General features: G+C 44.0%; 1 protein-coding gene across 1 annotated transcript in view; it reads right to left on the bottom strand.

Moving 5' to 3' along the window:
- Positions 1-10,961, bottom strand: part of LOC135524648 (microtubule-associated serine/threonine-protein kinase 3-like) — a 50,587-nt gene extending 39,626 nt beyond the window's left edge. Inside the window, 2 exon segments of the mRNA XM_064952369.1 lie at positions 3,431-3,511; positions 10,472-10,961. Coding sequence (XP_064808441.1) covers positions 3,431-3,511; positions 10,472-10,518 — 128 coding nt within the window. The 5' untranslated portion in view covers positions 10,519-10,961.
- Positions 10,962-17,492: the final 6,531 nt, after the last annotated feature.

Here is a 17,492-nt window from a genome sequence, read left to right as displayed (position 1 = left end):
AATCAGTTTTGCAAGGAACTGGGAGATCAACATAGGATAAACCTATTTAGTGTAATGAGTTTTCATTATACATTTCATGTTAATATAAATTGTCAGTACTTTTTACTTTCCATTTTAGTCATTTAGCAGTTGCTCTAATCCAGAGCGAATTACAGTCAGTGCATTCATCTTAAACTAGGTGGGACAAATACATCTGTCCTCAATTAAGTACCTATCAGCAAAGGCAGTGCTAGTAGGGAGAGGGTGGGAGTAAACTAAGATCTGGGTGTGGCTCTGGTGTTAAAAGGATAAGTTTCACACGTCTTAACCAGCCACAATGGTGACAGGGTCCTCCTAGAGATCCGTAAAACAATTCATGTGTTTTGAATTGTTGGTAAGCCTAATGCCAGGTATGTCGACCATGTGTATTACATTGTAACTACATTCTATGGGAGTTTTTTTGTTCTGCAGATTTGTGTCTTTGTGAATTCTTATTGTAAAAATAAATGCCTGTGCCACATCTCTTTGTAAGTTCACAATCATACAAATCATGCCATAATTGTATTTTATTTTGTTAATACCCTCACAGTTTGTGTACTGTAAGAAATCTAATGAAAAAACGTAAATATTCACAAATTAATGATTTATGTATGACAATACATCTAAGAGGCAGATTAATTAACTATGGGAAATACTTAATTAATTATCCGATTGTTGAAGCCTAGTGAAGTGTATCTTGTGATGAGGTAAGTGCTGAAGTCTCTGTGCTAATACAAAAGGCCAGCCTCTCAAATCAAGTGATAAATGAACACACTTTTACATCTGAGAGGGACTCAACTGTGGCATGATACATACATTTGTTCTACAGACCTACAGGTAACATTTGCTAAGCACTCCAGGGGGCAAATTATCTAAAGTGATGCAGTTAAATTAATAAATGCAGTTAAATTCAGAAGTAGACTGCAAAATAACAAACATACAATATGAACACGTGCACTTTCCATGACATAGACTGACCTGGTGAATCCATGTGAAAGCTATGATCCTTTATTGATGTCACATGTTAAATCCACTTAAAATCAGTGTAGATGAAGGGGAGAAGACAAGGCTTAACAATCCTTCTTTAACCTGAGACAATTGCGACATGGATTGTGTATGTGTGCCATTTAGAGGGCAAATGGGAAGACAAAAGGTTTAAGTGCCTTTGAACGGGGTATGGTAGAAAATACCAGGCACACCAGTGTCAACAACTGCAACACTGCTGTATTTTTCATGCTCAACAGTTTCCTGTGTGTATCAAGAATGGTCCACCACCCAAAAGACATCCAGCCAACTTGACACAACTGTGGGAAGCATTGGAGTCAACATGGGCCAGCATCCCTGTGGAATGCTTTCAACACCTTCTAGAGTCTGTACTCTGATGAATTGAGGATGTTCTGAGGGCAAGGGGGGGGGGGGGGTGCAACTCAATATTAGGAAGGTGTTCTTAATGTTTTTTTACACTCAATGTATATTGCATGCAAGTGTAAGAGGATGCTTTTCGCCTTTCTTGACCCTAGCTCTATAGAAGAGCTTCAGGCTACTGTTGAGGTTGAAATATTATCCTTGTTCCGGGTGCCAAGATATTGGTGGGCGTCTAGCCGATATGGTTATTTTCATAGAGATGACAAGCGACTATATAGTGCTAGGGAGCCTGGGATCTATTCTGCACAGGAGCAACTATGCAATCCGAGATTATGAAGCAGGACCAGAGATTCGATTTTTTAGAAGATACAGGTAAGGGAGAGTGGTGTATATTGAGCCAAAGAGTTAGTTGAGCCACCGCTTGTTCCTAGGAAACAATGTACAAAATTAATGTGACCAAATACTTAGGAAGAGCTCATCATTTCATGGAGCCTGTGAAGGAAGAAACCACATGGTGGTAAGCAAGTTAGATCCAAAAAAACAGATTTTCACAAAGTCAAATGAATGTGTTTCATGATGCTTGTATTTAAACCAAAGTAGATTGTTTATACATCAGTTGAGGTATCTATAAGCTAGAGTTGAAGTCGGAAGTTTACATACACCTTCCTGACATTTAATCCTAGCATTGCCTTTAAATTGTTTAACTTGGGTCAAATGTTTAGGGTTGGCTTCCACAAGCTTCCCACAATAAGTTGGGGGAATTTGTCCCATTCCTCATGACAGAGCTGGTGTAACTGAGTCAGGTTTGTAGGCCTCCTTGCTCACACACGCTTTTTCAGTTCTGCCCACAAACTATCTATAGGATGAGGTCAGGGCTTGGTGAGGGCCACTCCAATATCTTGACTTTGTTGTCCTTAAGCCATTTTCCCACAACTTTGGAGGTATGCTTGGGGTCATTGTCCATTTGGAAGGCCCATTTGCGACCAAGCTTCAACTGATGACTTGAGATTTTGCTTCAATATATCCACATAATTTTCCTTTCTCAAGATGACATCTATTTTGTGAAATGCACCAGTCCCTCCTGCAGCAAAGCACCCCCACAACATGACACATGACACCCTGACAACATGTGCTTCATGGTTGGGATGGTGTTCTCCGGCTTGCAAGCCTCCCCCTTTTCCCTCCAAACATAATGATGGATCAAGGCCTTGATAAAACTTTAATTGAGATAAGGGTAAGGAATGGGTGGTGTAGAGATTCAGGATAGTATAGAGAAACAAATTGATGCACAACACTATCAAATAGTAGAATCTTAGATGGTGATCAAATAAATAATGTAATTTAAACAAAAATTAAGTTAATCTGTAATCTTAAAATATCAACAGTTCCTCTATTAACAGAACAACATTCTTGGTAGTTTTGCCAAATTAACAAGATACAGATATGATTTATCGCCATATATTACAATAACCTGGTGCTCACTACATAGCATACTGGATGCTGCTTCTGTTTGTCAAATCAGTTTTATTTCCTCTGCAGCGCACCATTGGGGGTTGCCAGGCAACCCACATAGGCTGGAAAGACAACTAATATATGTGTTTTGTTTTTCCACCATAAACACAGAGCATGACTTACAATAGTTAAGACATTTCATTGCAGCTGCATTTAGCATGTTGCAACATTTTATCCAAAACATTTGAGTTTGAAACATTTTGTGCTTTTATCAGTCAAATGAAATAAGCAAAAATACTTTCTGTAAAGGTAAGTCTGCTTTAAAACACTATCTTCATAATTACATTTTAGCTAGTCATTTAGCAGACACTCTTTCCCAGAGCGACTTACAGGAGAAATTAGTGTTAAGTGCCTTGCTCAAGGGCACATCAACATATTTTCACCTATTCGGCTCAGGATTCAAACCAGCAAAATTTCAGTTACTAGCCGAACACTCTTCTTAACTGCAAGGCTACCTGCCGCCCATGTTCTTCATAAGAGCTGTTCTCAAGCCACTTGTGTGGCTGTGTGCATGTATGTGGGCGAACCTTCTTACCTCCAGGGATGAAGGGTTTGTAAAGGGCTGCAGGGGCTGCTTGGGCTCAGTAGAGTTGGGCTTTGGCAAGTGGGTGACAAACTGTAAGACAAGACACAGTCACATGGATCAGTGTGTTGACTCAGCATTGTTGCTGTTGCCAACCAGTGTTTGGGTATCAGCTGACTACACCCCAACATCTCACTTTCATTGGCTGACACTAATAGTTCCGTGATAGACACTCAACAACTGTTTGCAAATGGTGGGGCATTACCCAACTCCGCAGCCGCTGTTTTAGAATACTTTTTCCAGACTGTACAGTATATATGATAGTCCGTCATCGGATAGATACTCGTCATTAAGCAGACGCTCTTACAGTAGTGAGTGCGTACATTGTTGTACTGCTCCCCTATGGGAATCGAACCCACAACCCTGGTGCCATGCTCCACCAACTGAACCACACAGGACACCAGATCAATGTCCAGGGCAGGTCACAGCATGATTTTTGTCACATGCTGTTTTCAGTCAAAGCAGAAGTTAAATGAAAATAACTTTCAGATCACTTATTGATTACTTTGGCCTGGTTTCCACATTGATAATGTTCTTGTCCAAGTCTACCCGCTGAAACACTGGTGGTCTGATAGGTCTAGCCTCTAATGTCCCAATGGAGACACCATTGATAATCAGAGATTTACACATACCAGTACACCAGACGAGGCTGGGAGGAGGATGGGCTCATTGTAATGGCTTGAATGCAATTGTTTGATGTGTTTGATACCATTACATTCTTCCATTACAGACATTACAATGAGCCCATCCTCATACAGCTCCTCCCACCAAACGCCACTGCAGTATACAGTCTTATGTTTTGAGCATACTATTATCTCATGCGGTCTGTCCTCTGTATTCTATAGGAAGACTCATACAGTCAGGTCCATAATAATAATTAAGATTAGCAAAAAAGACTGTATAAAATAAATACAAATACTGAGCTATATTGCATGCCAACATTATTTATGCTAATACAATTGCTCAGAGAAAGAGATTTTATAATAAAAAACCTCCAAAAGATAGGGGTCAATTATTGGCACCCCAGTTTTCAGTACTCCAGTACCCTACCCTTGCGAGGATAACGACACTGAGCCTTTTTCTGAAGTATTTTATGAGATTGGAGAACACATTGGGAGGCATCTTAGACCATTCCTCCATACATAACCTTTTCAGATCCGTAATATCCTTTGTCTGCTCTTATGGACTGCCCTCTTCAATTCAAACCACAGGAATTCATTGGGGTTCAAGTCCAGAGACTTCGATGGCCACTGGAGGAATGGTCTAAGATCCCTCCTAACATGTTCTCAAATCTCATAAAACATTTGAGAAAAAAGGCTCAGTGTCGTGATCCTCACAAGGGTAGGGTGTTAAAAGTATCGAAAACAGCAACAGGGCCAACAGTAACAATCAGTTTGACCCCAATCTTTTTAATATATTTTTGTTATTAGTTGTTAAACAAAAGACATTACTCGAGGAACACTGCGCCTTGGTCTCATCTTTCCGACGACAGCCGTTACAGAAGATCCCACCACAAAGAGCCCAAGCAGCGTTTCCTGGACTCCTGGACATGGGAGGAGATTTTAGACGGACAGGGACCCTGGAGACAGGCTGGGGAATATCGCCGCCCCAAGGAAGAGCTGGAGGCAGCTAAAGTGGAGAGGCGGCGATATGAGGCAAGGCAGCGCAGCAGGCACGAGAGGCGCCCCAAAAATGTTTGTGGGGGCACACAGGGAGATTGGCGGAGTCAGGCGAGAGACCTGAGTGTCTCCGGGGCGCTGGGAGGGTTCAGTTCGCCCTGTCTGCACTCCGCCCGTGCCGGGCGAATGTGGGCAGTGGTGCCAAGGCTGCGCACCAGAGCTCCTGTGCTCCACCACAGCCCGGTTCATCCGGTGCCTCCTCCATGCACCAGGCCTACTGTAGATCTCCCCAGCCTGGTGGGCCCTGTAGCAGCCCCACGCACCAGGCTGTCTCTCCGTCTCCTCCCTCCAGAGTCGCCCTCCTGTCCGGAGCTGCCAGAGTCGCCCTCCTGTATCTATATCCGCAGTGAAAAGAGTCCTATATTGACATAACCTGAAAGGGCACTCAGCAAGGAAGAAGCCACTGCTCCAAAACTGTCATAAAAAAGCCAGACTACGGTTTGCAACTGCACATGGGGACGAAGATCATACTTTTTGGAGGAATGTCCTCTGGTCTGATTAAACAAAAATAGAACTATTTGGCCATAATGACCATCGTTATGTTTGGAGGAAAAAGGGGGAGGCTTGCAAGCCGAAGAACACCATCCCATCCATGAAGCACAGGGGTGGCAGCATCATGTTGCGGGGGTGCATGCTGCAGGAGGGACTGGTGCACTTCACAATATAAATGGCATCATGAGGATGGAAAATTGTGGATATATTGAAGCAAAATCTCAAGTCATCAGTCAGGAAGTTAAAGCTTGGTCGCAAATGGGTCTTCCAAATGAACAATGACCCCAAGCATACTTCCAAAGTTGCGGCAAAATGGCGTAAGGACAACAAAGTCAAGGTATTGGAGTGGCCATCACAAAGCCCTGACCTCAATCCTATAGAACATTTGTGGGCAGAACTGAAAAAGCGTGTGCGAGCAAGGAGGCCTACAAACCTGACTCCGTTACACCAGCTCTGTCAGGAGGAATGGGCCAAAATTCACCCAACTTAATGTGGGAAGCTTGGGGAAGGATAACCAAAATGTTTCACCGAAGTTATACAATTTAAAGGCAAATTACTATAAAGCAGTTGAAAAATTGGTGCATATTTTCAAAATGAGTAGGGAGTGAGCGATGTAAATTGGGATTTTGGTCATAATAAATACCACATCATATGTTTGACACTGGCCTGAATCAAAGCTATGTGACATCTGAAACCATTTTAACAATAATTCAGAAGAGGGCAAATAATCCCCCCCCAAAGGTGCGGACTCCAGCCGCAAAACCTGACTCTAAAGGAGAGGGTCCGGATGGGTATCCCTACACGGCGGCGGCTCCGGTGCGGGATGTAGACCCCCCCCCTCCACCCGCAGATACCTCCGCTTTGGTGCTGGCCCTGGTGCATGGACCTTCACTGGAGGAACCGGGCCGCCGATCATCGCTGTACGAACCAGACCACTGACCGTCGCCGGAGGCTCCGGACCGTGGACCGCCGCCGGAGGCTCCGGGCCGTGGATCGCCGCCGGAGGCTCCGGGCCGTGGATCGCCGCCGTGGATCGCCGCCGGAGGCTTCGTGCCGTGGATCACCGCCGGAGGCTTCGTGCCGTGGATCACCACTGGAGGCTTTGTACGTGGAGCCGGAACAGGTCTCACCGGACTGAGGAGACATACTGGAAGCCTGGTACGTGGAGCTGCCACAACGTGTCCTGGCTGGATAGCCACTTTAGCTCGGTGAGTGTGGAGAGCTGGCACAGGACACACTGGGCTATGATGGCGCACTGGAGGCATAGTGCGTAGAGCCAGCGCAGGACACACTGGACCGTGGAGGCGCACCGGAGGTCTGGAGCGCCGAGCTGGCATAACTCGTCCTGGCTGGATACCCCCCTTAGCCCGGCAAGTGCGGGGAGCTGGAACAGGCCAAACTGGGCTTTGCTGGCGAACTGGGGTCACCGTGCGTAGAGCTGGCGCAGGATAACCTGGGCCGAAGAGACGCACCGGAGGCCAGGAACGCTGAGCCGGCACAATCCAACCTGGCTGAATGCCCACTCTAGCACGGCCACTGCGGAGAGCTTGCACGGAGCGCCCCGGGCTGTGGATGCGCACTGAAGGCATGGTGCGTAGAACCGGATAGCATGGTGCTTGACCGGTCACTCGCTCCCCATGGTAAGCACGAGGAGTTGGCTCAGGTCTAAACCCTGACTCTGCCACTCTCCCCTTGTGCCCTCCCCCCCACCCCATTTTTTTCGGGGGGGGGGGGGGCCTCTCGTGCTTGCCTCATTGCCGTGACTCCTGGTATCGCCGCCGTTCCTCCCTTGCTGTTTTTCCGCCTGTTTCCATGGCAGGGTCTTGTCCCCTGCCATAACCTCTTCCCATGTCCATGAGGTCCTCCACTCACTCTTCTCCCGGGCCCAAGATCCCTGCTTCTCCTGGCCACGCTGTTTGGTCCTTTGGTGGTGGGTAGTTCTGTCACGCTTTGTCGTCGTAAGGAATAGTGGACCAAAGCGCAGCGTTGTAAGTGTTCATGATTTTTATTGATCAAAATACTCGAACAAAAATAACAAAGTGAAGAAAACTAACAGTTCTGTAAGGCAAACTATACAGAAAAATAACTACCCCCAAAACACAGGTGGGAAAAAGGCTGCCTAAGTATGATTCCCAATCAGAAACAACGATAGACAGCTGCCTCTGATTGGGAACCACACTCGGCCAAAAACAAGGAAATAGAAAACACATAAATAAAGATACTAGAATGGCCACCCTAGTCACACCCTGGCCTAACCAAAATAGAGAATAAAAGCCTCTCTATGGCTATGGCGTGACACCTACAGTCGTGGCCAAAAGTTTTGAGAATGACACAAATATTAATTTCCACAAAGTTTGCTGCTTCAGTGTCTTTAGATATTTTTGTCAGATGTTTCTATGGAATGGTGAAGTATAATTACAAGCATTTCATGTGTCAAAGGCTTTTATTGACAACTACATGAAGTTGATTCAAAGACTCAATATTTGCAGTGCTGACCCTTCTTTCTCAAGACCTCTGCAATCCACCCTGGCATGCTGTCAATTAACTTCAGGGTGACACTGATGGCAGCCCATTCTTGTATAATCAATGCTTGGAGTTTGTCAGAATTTGTGGGTTTTTGTTTGTCCACCCGCCTCGAGGATTGACCACAAGTTCTCAATGGTATTAAGGTCTGGGGAGTTTCCTGGCCATGGACACAAAATATCGATGTTTTGTTCCCAGAGCCACTTAGTTATCACTTTTGCCTTATGGCAAGGTGCTCCATCACGCTGGAAAAGGAATTGTTCGTCACCAAACTGTTCCTGGGTGGTTGGGAGAAGTTGCTCTTGGAGGATGGGTAGGTATCTTTCTTTATTCATGGCTGTGTTCTTAAGCAAAATTGTGAGTGAGCCCACTCCCTTGGCTGAGAAGCAACCCTACACATGAATGGTCTCAGCGTCACGCCCTGGCCACAGAGAGGCTATTTATTCTCTATTTTGGTTAGGCCAGGGTGTGACTAGGGTGGGCATTCTATGTTTTTGTATTTCTTTGTTTTTGGCCGGGTATGGTTCTCAATCAGGGACAGCTGTCTATAGTGGTCTCTGATTGAGAATCATACTTAGGTAGCTCTTGCCCACATGGGTTTTGTGGGTAGTTGTTTTCTACACCCAGATCGTTACACTCAGGATGCTTTACTGTTGGCATGACAAGACTTATGGTAGCACTCACCTTGTCTTCTCCGGACAAGCGTTTTTCCGGATGCCCCAAACAATCGGACAGGGGATTCATCAGAGAAAATGACTTTACCCCAGTCCTCAGCAGTCCAATCTCTGTACTTTTTACAGAATATCAGTCTGTCCCTGATGTTTTTCCTGGAGAGAAGTGGCTTCTTTGCTGCCCTTCTTGACATAAGGCCACCCTCTCACTGTGCGTGCAGATGCACTCACACCTGCCTGCAGCCATTCCTGAGCAAGCTCTGTACTGGTGGTGCCCCGATCCCGAAACTGAATCAACTTTAGGAGCCGGTCCTGGCGCTTGCTGGACTTTCTTGGGCACCCTGAAGCCTTCTTCACAACAATTGAACCGCTCTCCTTGAAGTTCTTGATAATCCAATAACTGGTTGATTTAGGTGCAATCTTACTGGTAGCAATATCCTTGCCTGTGAAGCCCTTTTTGTGCAAAGCAATGATGACGGCACGTGTTTCCTTGCAGGTAACCATGATTGACAGAGGAAGAACATTGATTCCAAGCACCATCCTCGTTTTGGAGCGTCCAGTCTGATATTCGAACTCAATCAGCATTACAGAGTGATCTCCAGCCTTGTCCTCGTCAACACACACCTGTGTTAACAAGAGAATCACTAACATGATGTTCGCTGGTCAATTTGTGGCAGGGCTGAAATGCAGTGGGAATGTTTTTGGGGGATTCAGTTCATTTACATGGCAAAGAGGGACTTTGCAATTAATTGCAATTCATCTGATCACGCTCATAACATTCTGGAGTATATGAAAATTGCCATAACACAAACGGAGGCATCAGACTTTGTGAAAATTAATGTGCGTCATTCTCAACTTTTGGCCACGACTGTAAATGTCAACAGTATGTTTTTTTTATATATTTTTTATTATATTTTTATTTAACCTTTTTTTAACCAGGCAAGTCAATGAAGAACAAATTCTTATTTACAATTACGGCCTACACCGGCCAAACCCGGACAACGCTGGGCCAATTGTTCGCCGCAGTATGGGACTCCCAATCACGGCCGGTTGTGATACAGCCTGGATTCGAACCAGGGTGTCTGTAGTGATGCCTCTAGCACTGAGATGCAGTTCCTTAGACCACTGCGCCACCCGGGAGGGCTGTGTCCAGGCACTCCGAGTTGCACCATGCTTAAGAACAGCCTTTAGGCGTGGTTTATTGGCCATATCCCACACGTCCTCGGGCCTTATTGCTTATATAGATCACAGACAGAACAATTAATTAATGTTGCGAGTTATACACCACAATAATCACACAATCAAGTGCAAGTTCAAAACTCCTGTAGTCTACAAGCTGCAGTGGGTTTCGATACACACTCTTGGGTCTGCGTGTTCCATACTGCGCGTTCCATACTGCGCGTTCCACAAACTGGTTGCAACTGGTAGAGTTGAGAAATACATAGTAGGTGTGTCCAAACACAACTGTAGCCTGTTGTCTTTTCGTATAAAGCACATAAGACGTCTTTGTAAAGTAACTTAATTAACTATTCAAGTGATTTCCCCTGGTTCCCCGACAACATTTAATTATTCAGTTATGTAGATCATTTATGCATAAATTATACACCATATAAAAACATACAACTTACTCCAAAGTAAGAGAGGGGATGTTCAGTTTGTCTCTCCTCGACTTCATCGTTCTACGATTCCTTCCAAAAGGGACCTCTGTTGACTGCTGCTTGCACTTCACTTGTCACCGTGCACCACTGGTGATTTCGCGGTCCGTTTCTCTTTCATCGTGCGCGAACGGGAACTAAAAATAACTGTCAACAAGCTATCGTTTACCGGTGGCTTCAGCACATCTTCGCTAACTAGTCCCAACACTGTCAACACAACATGTCAAGGAAAGCAAAGTCAGCATAGACAATCCGTTTCTGAAAAGGCGCGTGTCAAGTGTGTAGTCCAAAGCGCACCAATGCAGAATTGAGAAGCGACAGTGCTGTTGGAACAGTGGTCACTCCCACTTAATGGGGGGGAAGGGTCAAGATGAGAGGTTGATCAAGGTAATCAAAAGGCCCTGGAGAAAGTGTTGAGAGAGAAAAGTAAAAAAAAATGTGTATAAATGTTGAAACTACGATTAATTTACCCCCTAAAGCCTCGTTCACAATATCCATTAGCCGTATGTCATGCATTTCAATGGCGATGTCCACAACACAGGGGAATCGCAACGCCCCCATGCGTTTTAAGACTACATTGCTAGACCGACGCCGGATTCTTTGAGCCTGTAATCGAACCCACAAATGCTGATACTCAGTTTTCAGCTGTGCTAACATAATTGCAAAAGGGTTTTCTACTGATCAATTAGCCTTTTAAAATGATGAACTTGGATTAGTTGCTGATAATGGGCCTCTGTACGCCTATGTAGATAATCCATAAAAAATCATCCATTTCCAGCTACAATAGTCATTTACAACATTAACAATGTCCACACTGTATTTCTGATCAATTTGATGTTATTTTAAATGAACAAAAAACAAGGAAATTTGTAAGTGACCCCAAACTTTTGAAAGGTAGTGTATTTACCTTAAATACCTCGTACCTCTGCACATCAGTGTAAACTGCTCAGGGGAGGACAGCTCATAATAATGGCTGGAATGAAGCTCCTGGAATGGCATCAAACACATGGAAACCATTAGTTTTATGTATTTGCTACCATTCCATAAATTCCACTCCAGCCATTACCACGAGCACACCCTCCCCAATTAAGGTGCCATCAACGTCCTGTGCTGCACATTGATCGGGTACTGTGTGTATGTGTGTGTACCAGTCAAAAGTTTGGACACACCTACTAATTCTAGGGTTTTTCTTTATTTTTACTATGTTCTACATTGTAGAAGCATAGTGAAGACATCAACTTGGAAATAACACATATGGAATCAAAAAAGTGTTAAACAAATGAAAATATATTTTATTTTTGAGATTCTTCAAAATAGCCACCATTTGCCTTGATGACAGCTTTGCACACTCTTGGCATTCTCTCAACCAGCTTCATGAGGTAGTCACCTGGAATGCATTTTGATTAAAAGGTGTGCCTTGTTAAAAGTTAATTTGTGGAATTTCTTTCCTTCTTAATGCATTTGAGCCAATTCAAAATCAAATCAAATTTTATTTGTCACATACACATGGTTAGCAGATGTTAATGCGAGTGTAGCGAAATGCTTGTGCTTCCAGTTCCGACAACGCAGTAATAACCAACAAGTAATCTAACTAACAATTCCAAAACTAATATCTTATACACAGTGTAAGGGGATAAAGAATATGTACATAAAGATATGAATGAGTGATGGTGCAGAGCAGCATAGGCAAGATACAGTAGATGGTATCGAGTACAGTATATACATATGAGATGAGTATGTAAACAAAGTGGCATAGTTAAAGTGGCTAGTGATACATGTATTACATAAGGATGCAGAAGATGATAGAGTACAGTATATACGTATGAGATGAATAATGTAGGGTATGTAAACATTGTATTAGGTAGCATTGTTTAAAGTGGCTAGTTATATATTTTACATCCTTTCCCATCAATTCCCATTATTGAAGTGGCTGGAGTTGAGTCAGTGTGTTGGCAGCAGCCACTCAATGTTAGTGGTTGCTGTTTAACAGTCTGATGGCCAATCAGTTGTGTTGTGACAATGTAGAGGTGCTATACAGAGCTATACAGAGGTGCTATACAGAAGATAGCGGAAAATTCATGCAGAAAATTTCAAGAACTTTCAAAAGTTTCTTCCAGTGCCATCGCAAAAAAACATCAAGCGCTATGATGAAACTGGCTCTCATGAGGACCGCCACAGGAAAGGAAGTCCCAGAGTTAACTCTGCTGCAGAGGATAAGTTCATTAGAGTTAACTGCACCTCAGATTGCAGCCCAAATGAATGCTTCACAGAGTTCAAGTAACAGACACATCTCAACATCAACTGTTCAGTGGCGACTGCGTGAATCAGGTTTTCATGGTTGAATTGCTGCAAAGAAACCACTACTAAAAGGACACCAATAAGAAGAGGAGACTTGCTTTGGCAAAGAAACACGAGCAATGGACATTAGACCGGTGAAAATCTGTCCTTTGGTCTGATGTGAGATTTTTGGTTCCAATCGCCATGTCTTTGTGAGACGCAGAGTAGGTGAACGGATGATCTTTGCATGTGTGGTTCCCACCGTGAAGCATGGAGGAGGAGGAGGTGTGATGGTGCTTTTCTGGTGATTTATTTACAATTCAAGGCATACTTAACCAGCATGGCGACCAATGCATTCAGCAGCGATACACCATCCAATCGGATTTGCGCTTAGTGGGACTATCATTTGTTTTTCAACAGGACAATGACCCAACACACCTCCAGGCTGTGTAAGGGCTATTTGACCAAGAAGGAGAGTGATGGAGTGCTGCATCAGATGACCTGGCCAACACAATCCCCTTGACCTCAACCCAATTGAGATGGTTTGGGATGAGTTGGACCGCAGAGTGAAGGGAAAGCAGCCAACAAGTGCTCAGCATATGTGGGAACTCCTTCAAGACTGTTGGAAAACCCTTCCAGGTGAAGCTGGTTGAGAGAATGCCAAGCGTGTGCAAAGCTGTCATCAAGTTTAGTCTAATCTTCGTTATTGTCCAGTCCAGTGCTGCAAGGAAATACCTAGTTAAGCTGCAGCTGGCGCAGAACAGAGCTGCACGTTTTGCTATTCATTGCAATCAGTGTGCTGATATAAATACTATGCTTGCCAGTCTCTCTTGGCTAAGAGTTGAGAATAGACTGACTGCATCACCTCTTCTTTTTATAAGAAACGTGTTGAAAATACCAAATTGTATTCATAGTTAACCTACACACATCTCTGACACACACTTACTCCACCAGACATGCCACCAGGGGTCTTTTCCCAGTCCCCAAATCCAGAATAAATTCAAGAAAGTGTACAGTATTTTGTAGAGCCATTATTGCATGCAACTCTGTTCCATCTCATATTGCTCAAATAAACAGCAAACCTGGTTAAAAAAAAACAGATAAAGCAACACCTCTCCTCTATTTGACCTAGATAGCTTGTGTGTATGCATTGATATGTAGGCTACGTGTGACTTAAAACAAATGTATGTAGTTTCATGTTTTGTGTGGACCCCAGGAAGAGCAGCTGCTGCTTTTGCAACCGCTAATAGGGATCCTAATAAAATACCAAATACCAAGGCAAAGGGTGGCTACTTTGAAGAATCTAAAATATATTTTAATTTGTTTAACACTTTTTAGTATTAATCAATGGATTTCACATGACTGGGAATGCAGATATGCATCTGGTCACAGATAACTTCTTCTTTTTTTAAGTAGGTGGTGTGGCTCAGAAAACCAGTTAGTATCTGGTGTGACCACCATTTGCCTCATACAGTGTGACACATCTTCACCTAGAGTTGATCAGGCTGTTTATTGTGGCCTGTGGAATGTTGTCCACTCCTCTTCAATGGTTGTGAAAAGTTGCTGGATATTGGCGTGAACTGGAAAACGCTGTCGATCCAGAGTATCCCATCTGGTGAGTATGCAGAACTGGGACATTTTCAGCTATCAGGAATTGTGTACAGATCCTTGCGACATGGGGCTGTACATTATCATGCTGAAACATGAGGTGATGGCTGCAGATGAATGGCGCGACAATGGGCCTCAGGATCTCGTCACGCAATCTCTGTGCATTCAAATTGTCATCAATAAAATGCAATTGTGTTTGTTGTCCGTAGTTTATACCTTCCCATACCATAACCACACCGCCACCATAAGGCACTCGGTTCACAAAGTGAACATCAGCAATCTGCTCACCCACGCATCGCCAGACACATTGTCTGCGGTGGTGAGGCCAATTGGCCGTACTGCCAAATTCTCTAAAACTACATTGGAGGCAGTTTATGGTAGAGAAATTAACATTCAATTATCTGGCAACTGCTGTATGTGTTGTGTTATGACAAAACTGCACATTTTAGAGTGGCCTTTTAGTGTCCACATTTCTAGGATCTGTGTAATGATAATTCTGTTTAATCAGTTACTTGATATGCCACACTTGTGATGTGGATTATCTTGGCAAAAGAGAAATGCTCACTAACAGGGATGTAAACACATTTGTGCACAACAACTTAGAGAAATAAGCTTTTTGTGCATATGGAACATTTCTACAATCTTTTATTTCAGCTCAAGAAACATGGGACCAACACTGTACATGTTGCGTTTATATTTTTGTTCAGTGTCGATCCATTTGTGTATTTTATCCATCTTGTTACTATTTTATTTTTAAACTCTGCATTGTTGGGAAGGGGTCAAAAGCTAGCATTTCATGAAAGTCTAAAAAAGTTATATTCGGCGATTGTGACAAATACAATTTGATTTAACCATCTTCTTTACAAACAGAAGACAGCTTTGGGATTCTCCAGAACCCGTCTTGGTACCGACGCATGGAGAACTGGATGATCATCTTTTGCTGCTTCTTGTCTTCATTCCTACGGATCCAAGGCATGGGAGCCGACAACGTTCTCCAGCTTCCCTAACAGGTGGGGTGCGATCTCAGCAAGGAGACGGATTACCTCGTCTCTGGCGTTCTCCTCATTATTTTCCTCCATCCTGTTGATTCAGAGGTTCCATTCACATTTATATGCTCTAATTCTATGGCCTTGGTTTTTACCTCGTTGTCTTTCAGGAGTAATGAGTCCTTTTCCAGGTAAGCAATTTTCGTTTTGCTTTCTTTTATCTCAGCAGCATTGAATTGAACAGTCTTAGATGCATTCGTGATTGCATCCACGTGTTCTGTTTAATTTGAGAGTTAATGTCCTCAAGTGCTTTGACTTACTTATCAAACCTGGCTGTGAGCATGTTGATGGCTCCAAGTAATGTTACATTGGAAATCTTGTCGACTTCTTGATGATAATTATTAGGTGGAGGCAGGGGTTGGAACCGGTTCAGGGAACAGAACCAAAAACCAGAAAATAAACGTTTCTAGAAACAGAAACGGAACAAAGAATGAAAGTGAACTATACTGTTCCAGGAACAGAGACATTATTTAAAAAGTATGAGAACTGGTTAATAACGTTATTTTATGTTCTGGGCATTGTTTTCCAGTCCCGCAAAAAAATACAACAAACCGCCTATGCAAAGCCCTCAATCTAAATCAAATCATCAAATCAAATTTTATTTGTCACATACACATGGTTAGCAGATGTTAATGCGAGTGTAGCGAAATGCTTGTGCTTCTAGTTCCGACAATGCAGTAATAACCAACAAGTAATCTAACTAACAATTCCTAATCTACTGTTTTATACACAGTGTAAGGGGATAAAGAATATGTACATAAGGATATATGAGTGAGTGATGGTACAGAGCAGCATAGGCAAGATACAGTAGATGGTATCGAGTACAGTATATACCAAGTCACTTGGCTCTGTCATAACCTCACATGGTCTCTCCTATCATTGCTATGCAGACGACACACAATTAATCTTCTCCTTTCCCCCTTCTGATGACCAGGTGGCGAATCGCATCTCTGCATGTCTGGCAGACATATCAGTGTGGATGACGGATCACCATCTCAAGCTGAACCTCGGCAAGACGGAGCTGCTCTTCCTCCCGGGGAAGGACTGCCCGTTCCATGATCTCGCCATCACGGTTGACAACTCCATTGTGTCCTCCTCCCAGAGCGCTAAAAACCTTGGCGTGATCCTGGACAACACCCTGTCGTTCTCAACTAACATCAAGGCGGTGGCCCGTTCCTGTAGGTTCATGCTCTACAACATCCGCAGAGTACGACCCTGCCTCACACAGGAAGCAGCGCAGTTCCTAATCCAGGCACTTGTCATCTCCCGTCTGGATTACTGCAACTCGCTGTTGGCTGGGCTCCCTGCCTGGGCCATTAAACTCCTACAACTCATCCAGAACGCCGCAGCCCGTCTGGTGTTCAACCTTCCCAAGTTCTCTCACGTCACCCCGCTCCTCCGCTCTCTCCACTGGCTTCCAGTTGAAGCTCGCATCCGCTACAAGACCATGGTGCTTGCCTACGGAGCTGTGAGGGGAACAGCACCGCAGTACCTCCAGGCTCTGATCAGGCCCTACACCCAAACAAGGGCACTGCGTTCATCCACCTCTGGCCTGCTCGCCTCCCTACCACTGAGGAAGTACAGTTCCCGCTCAGCCCAGTCAAAACTGTTCGCTGCTCTGGCCCCCCAATGGTGGAACAAACTCCCTCACGATGCCAGGACAGCGGAGTCAATCACCACCTGAAACCCCACCTCTTTAAGGAATACCTAGGATAGGATAAAGTAATCCTTCTCACCCCCCCCCTTAAATGATTTAGATGCACTATTGTAAAGTGGCTGTTCCACTGGATGTCATAGGTGAATTCACCAATTTGTAAGTCGCTCTGGATAAGAGCGTCTGCCAAATGACTTAAATGTAAATGTAAAGTATATACATGTGAGATGAGTATGTAAACAAAGTGGCATAGTTAAAGTGGCTAGTGATACATGTATTACATAAGGATGCAGTCGATGATATAGAGTACAGTATATAGGTATGCATATGAGATGAATAATGTAGGGTAAGTAACATTATATAAGGTAGCATTGTTTAAAGTGGCTAGTGATATATTTACAACATTTCC

The sequence above is a fragment of the Oncorhynchus masou genome, chromosome 31 (assembly GCF_036934945.1).
Source record: "Oncorhynchus masou masou isolate Uvic2021 chromosome 31, UVic_Omas_1.1, whole genome shotgun sequence".
Lineage (NCBI taxonomy): Eukaryota > Metazoa > Chordata > Actinopteri > Salmoniformes > Salmonidae > Oncorhynchus > Oncorhynchus masou.
Note: the sequence above shows the minus strand (reverse complement) of the source record. Positions and strands in the feature narration are given on the sequence as shown.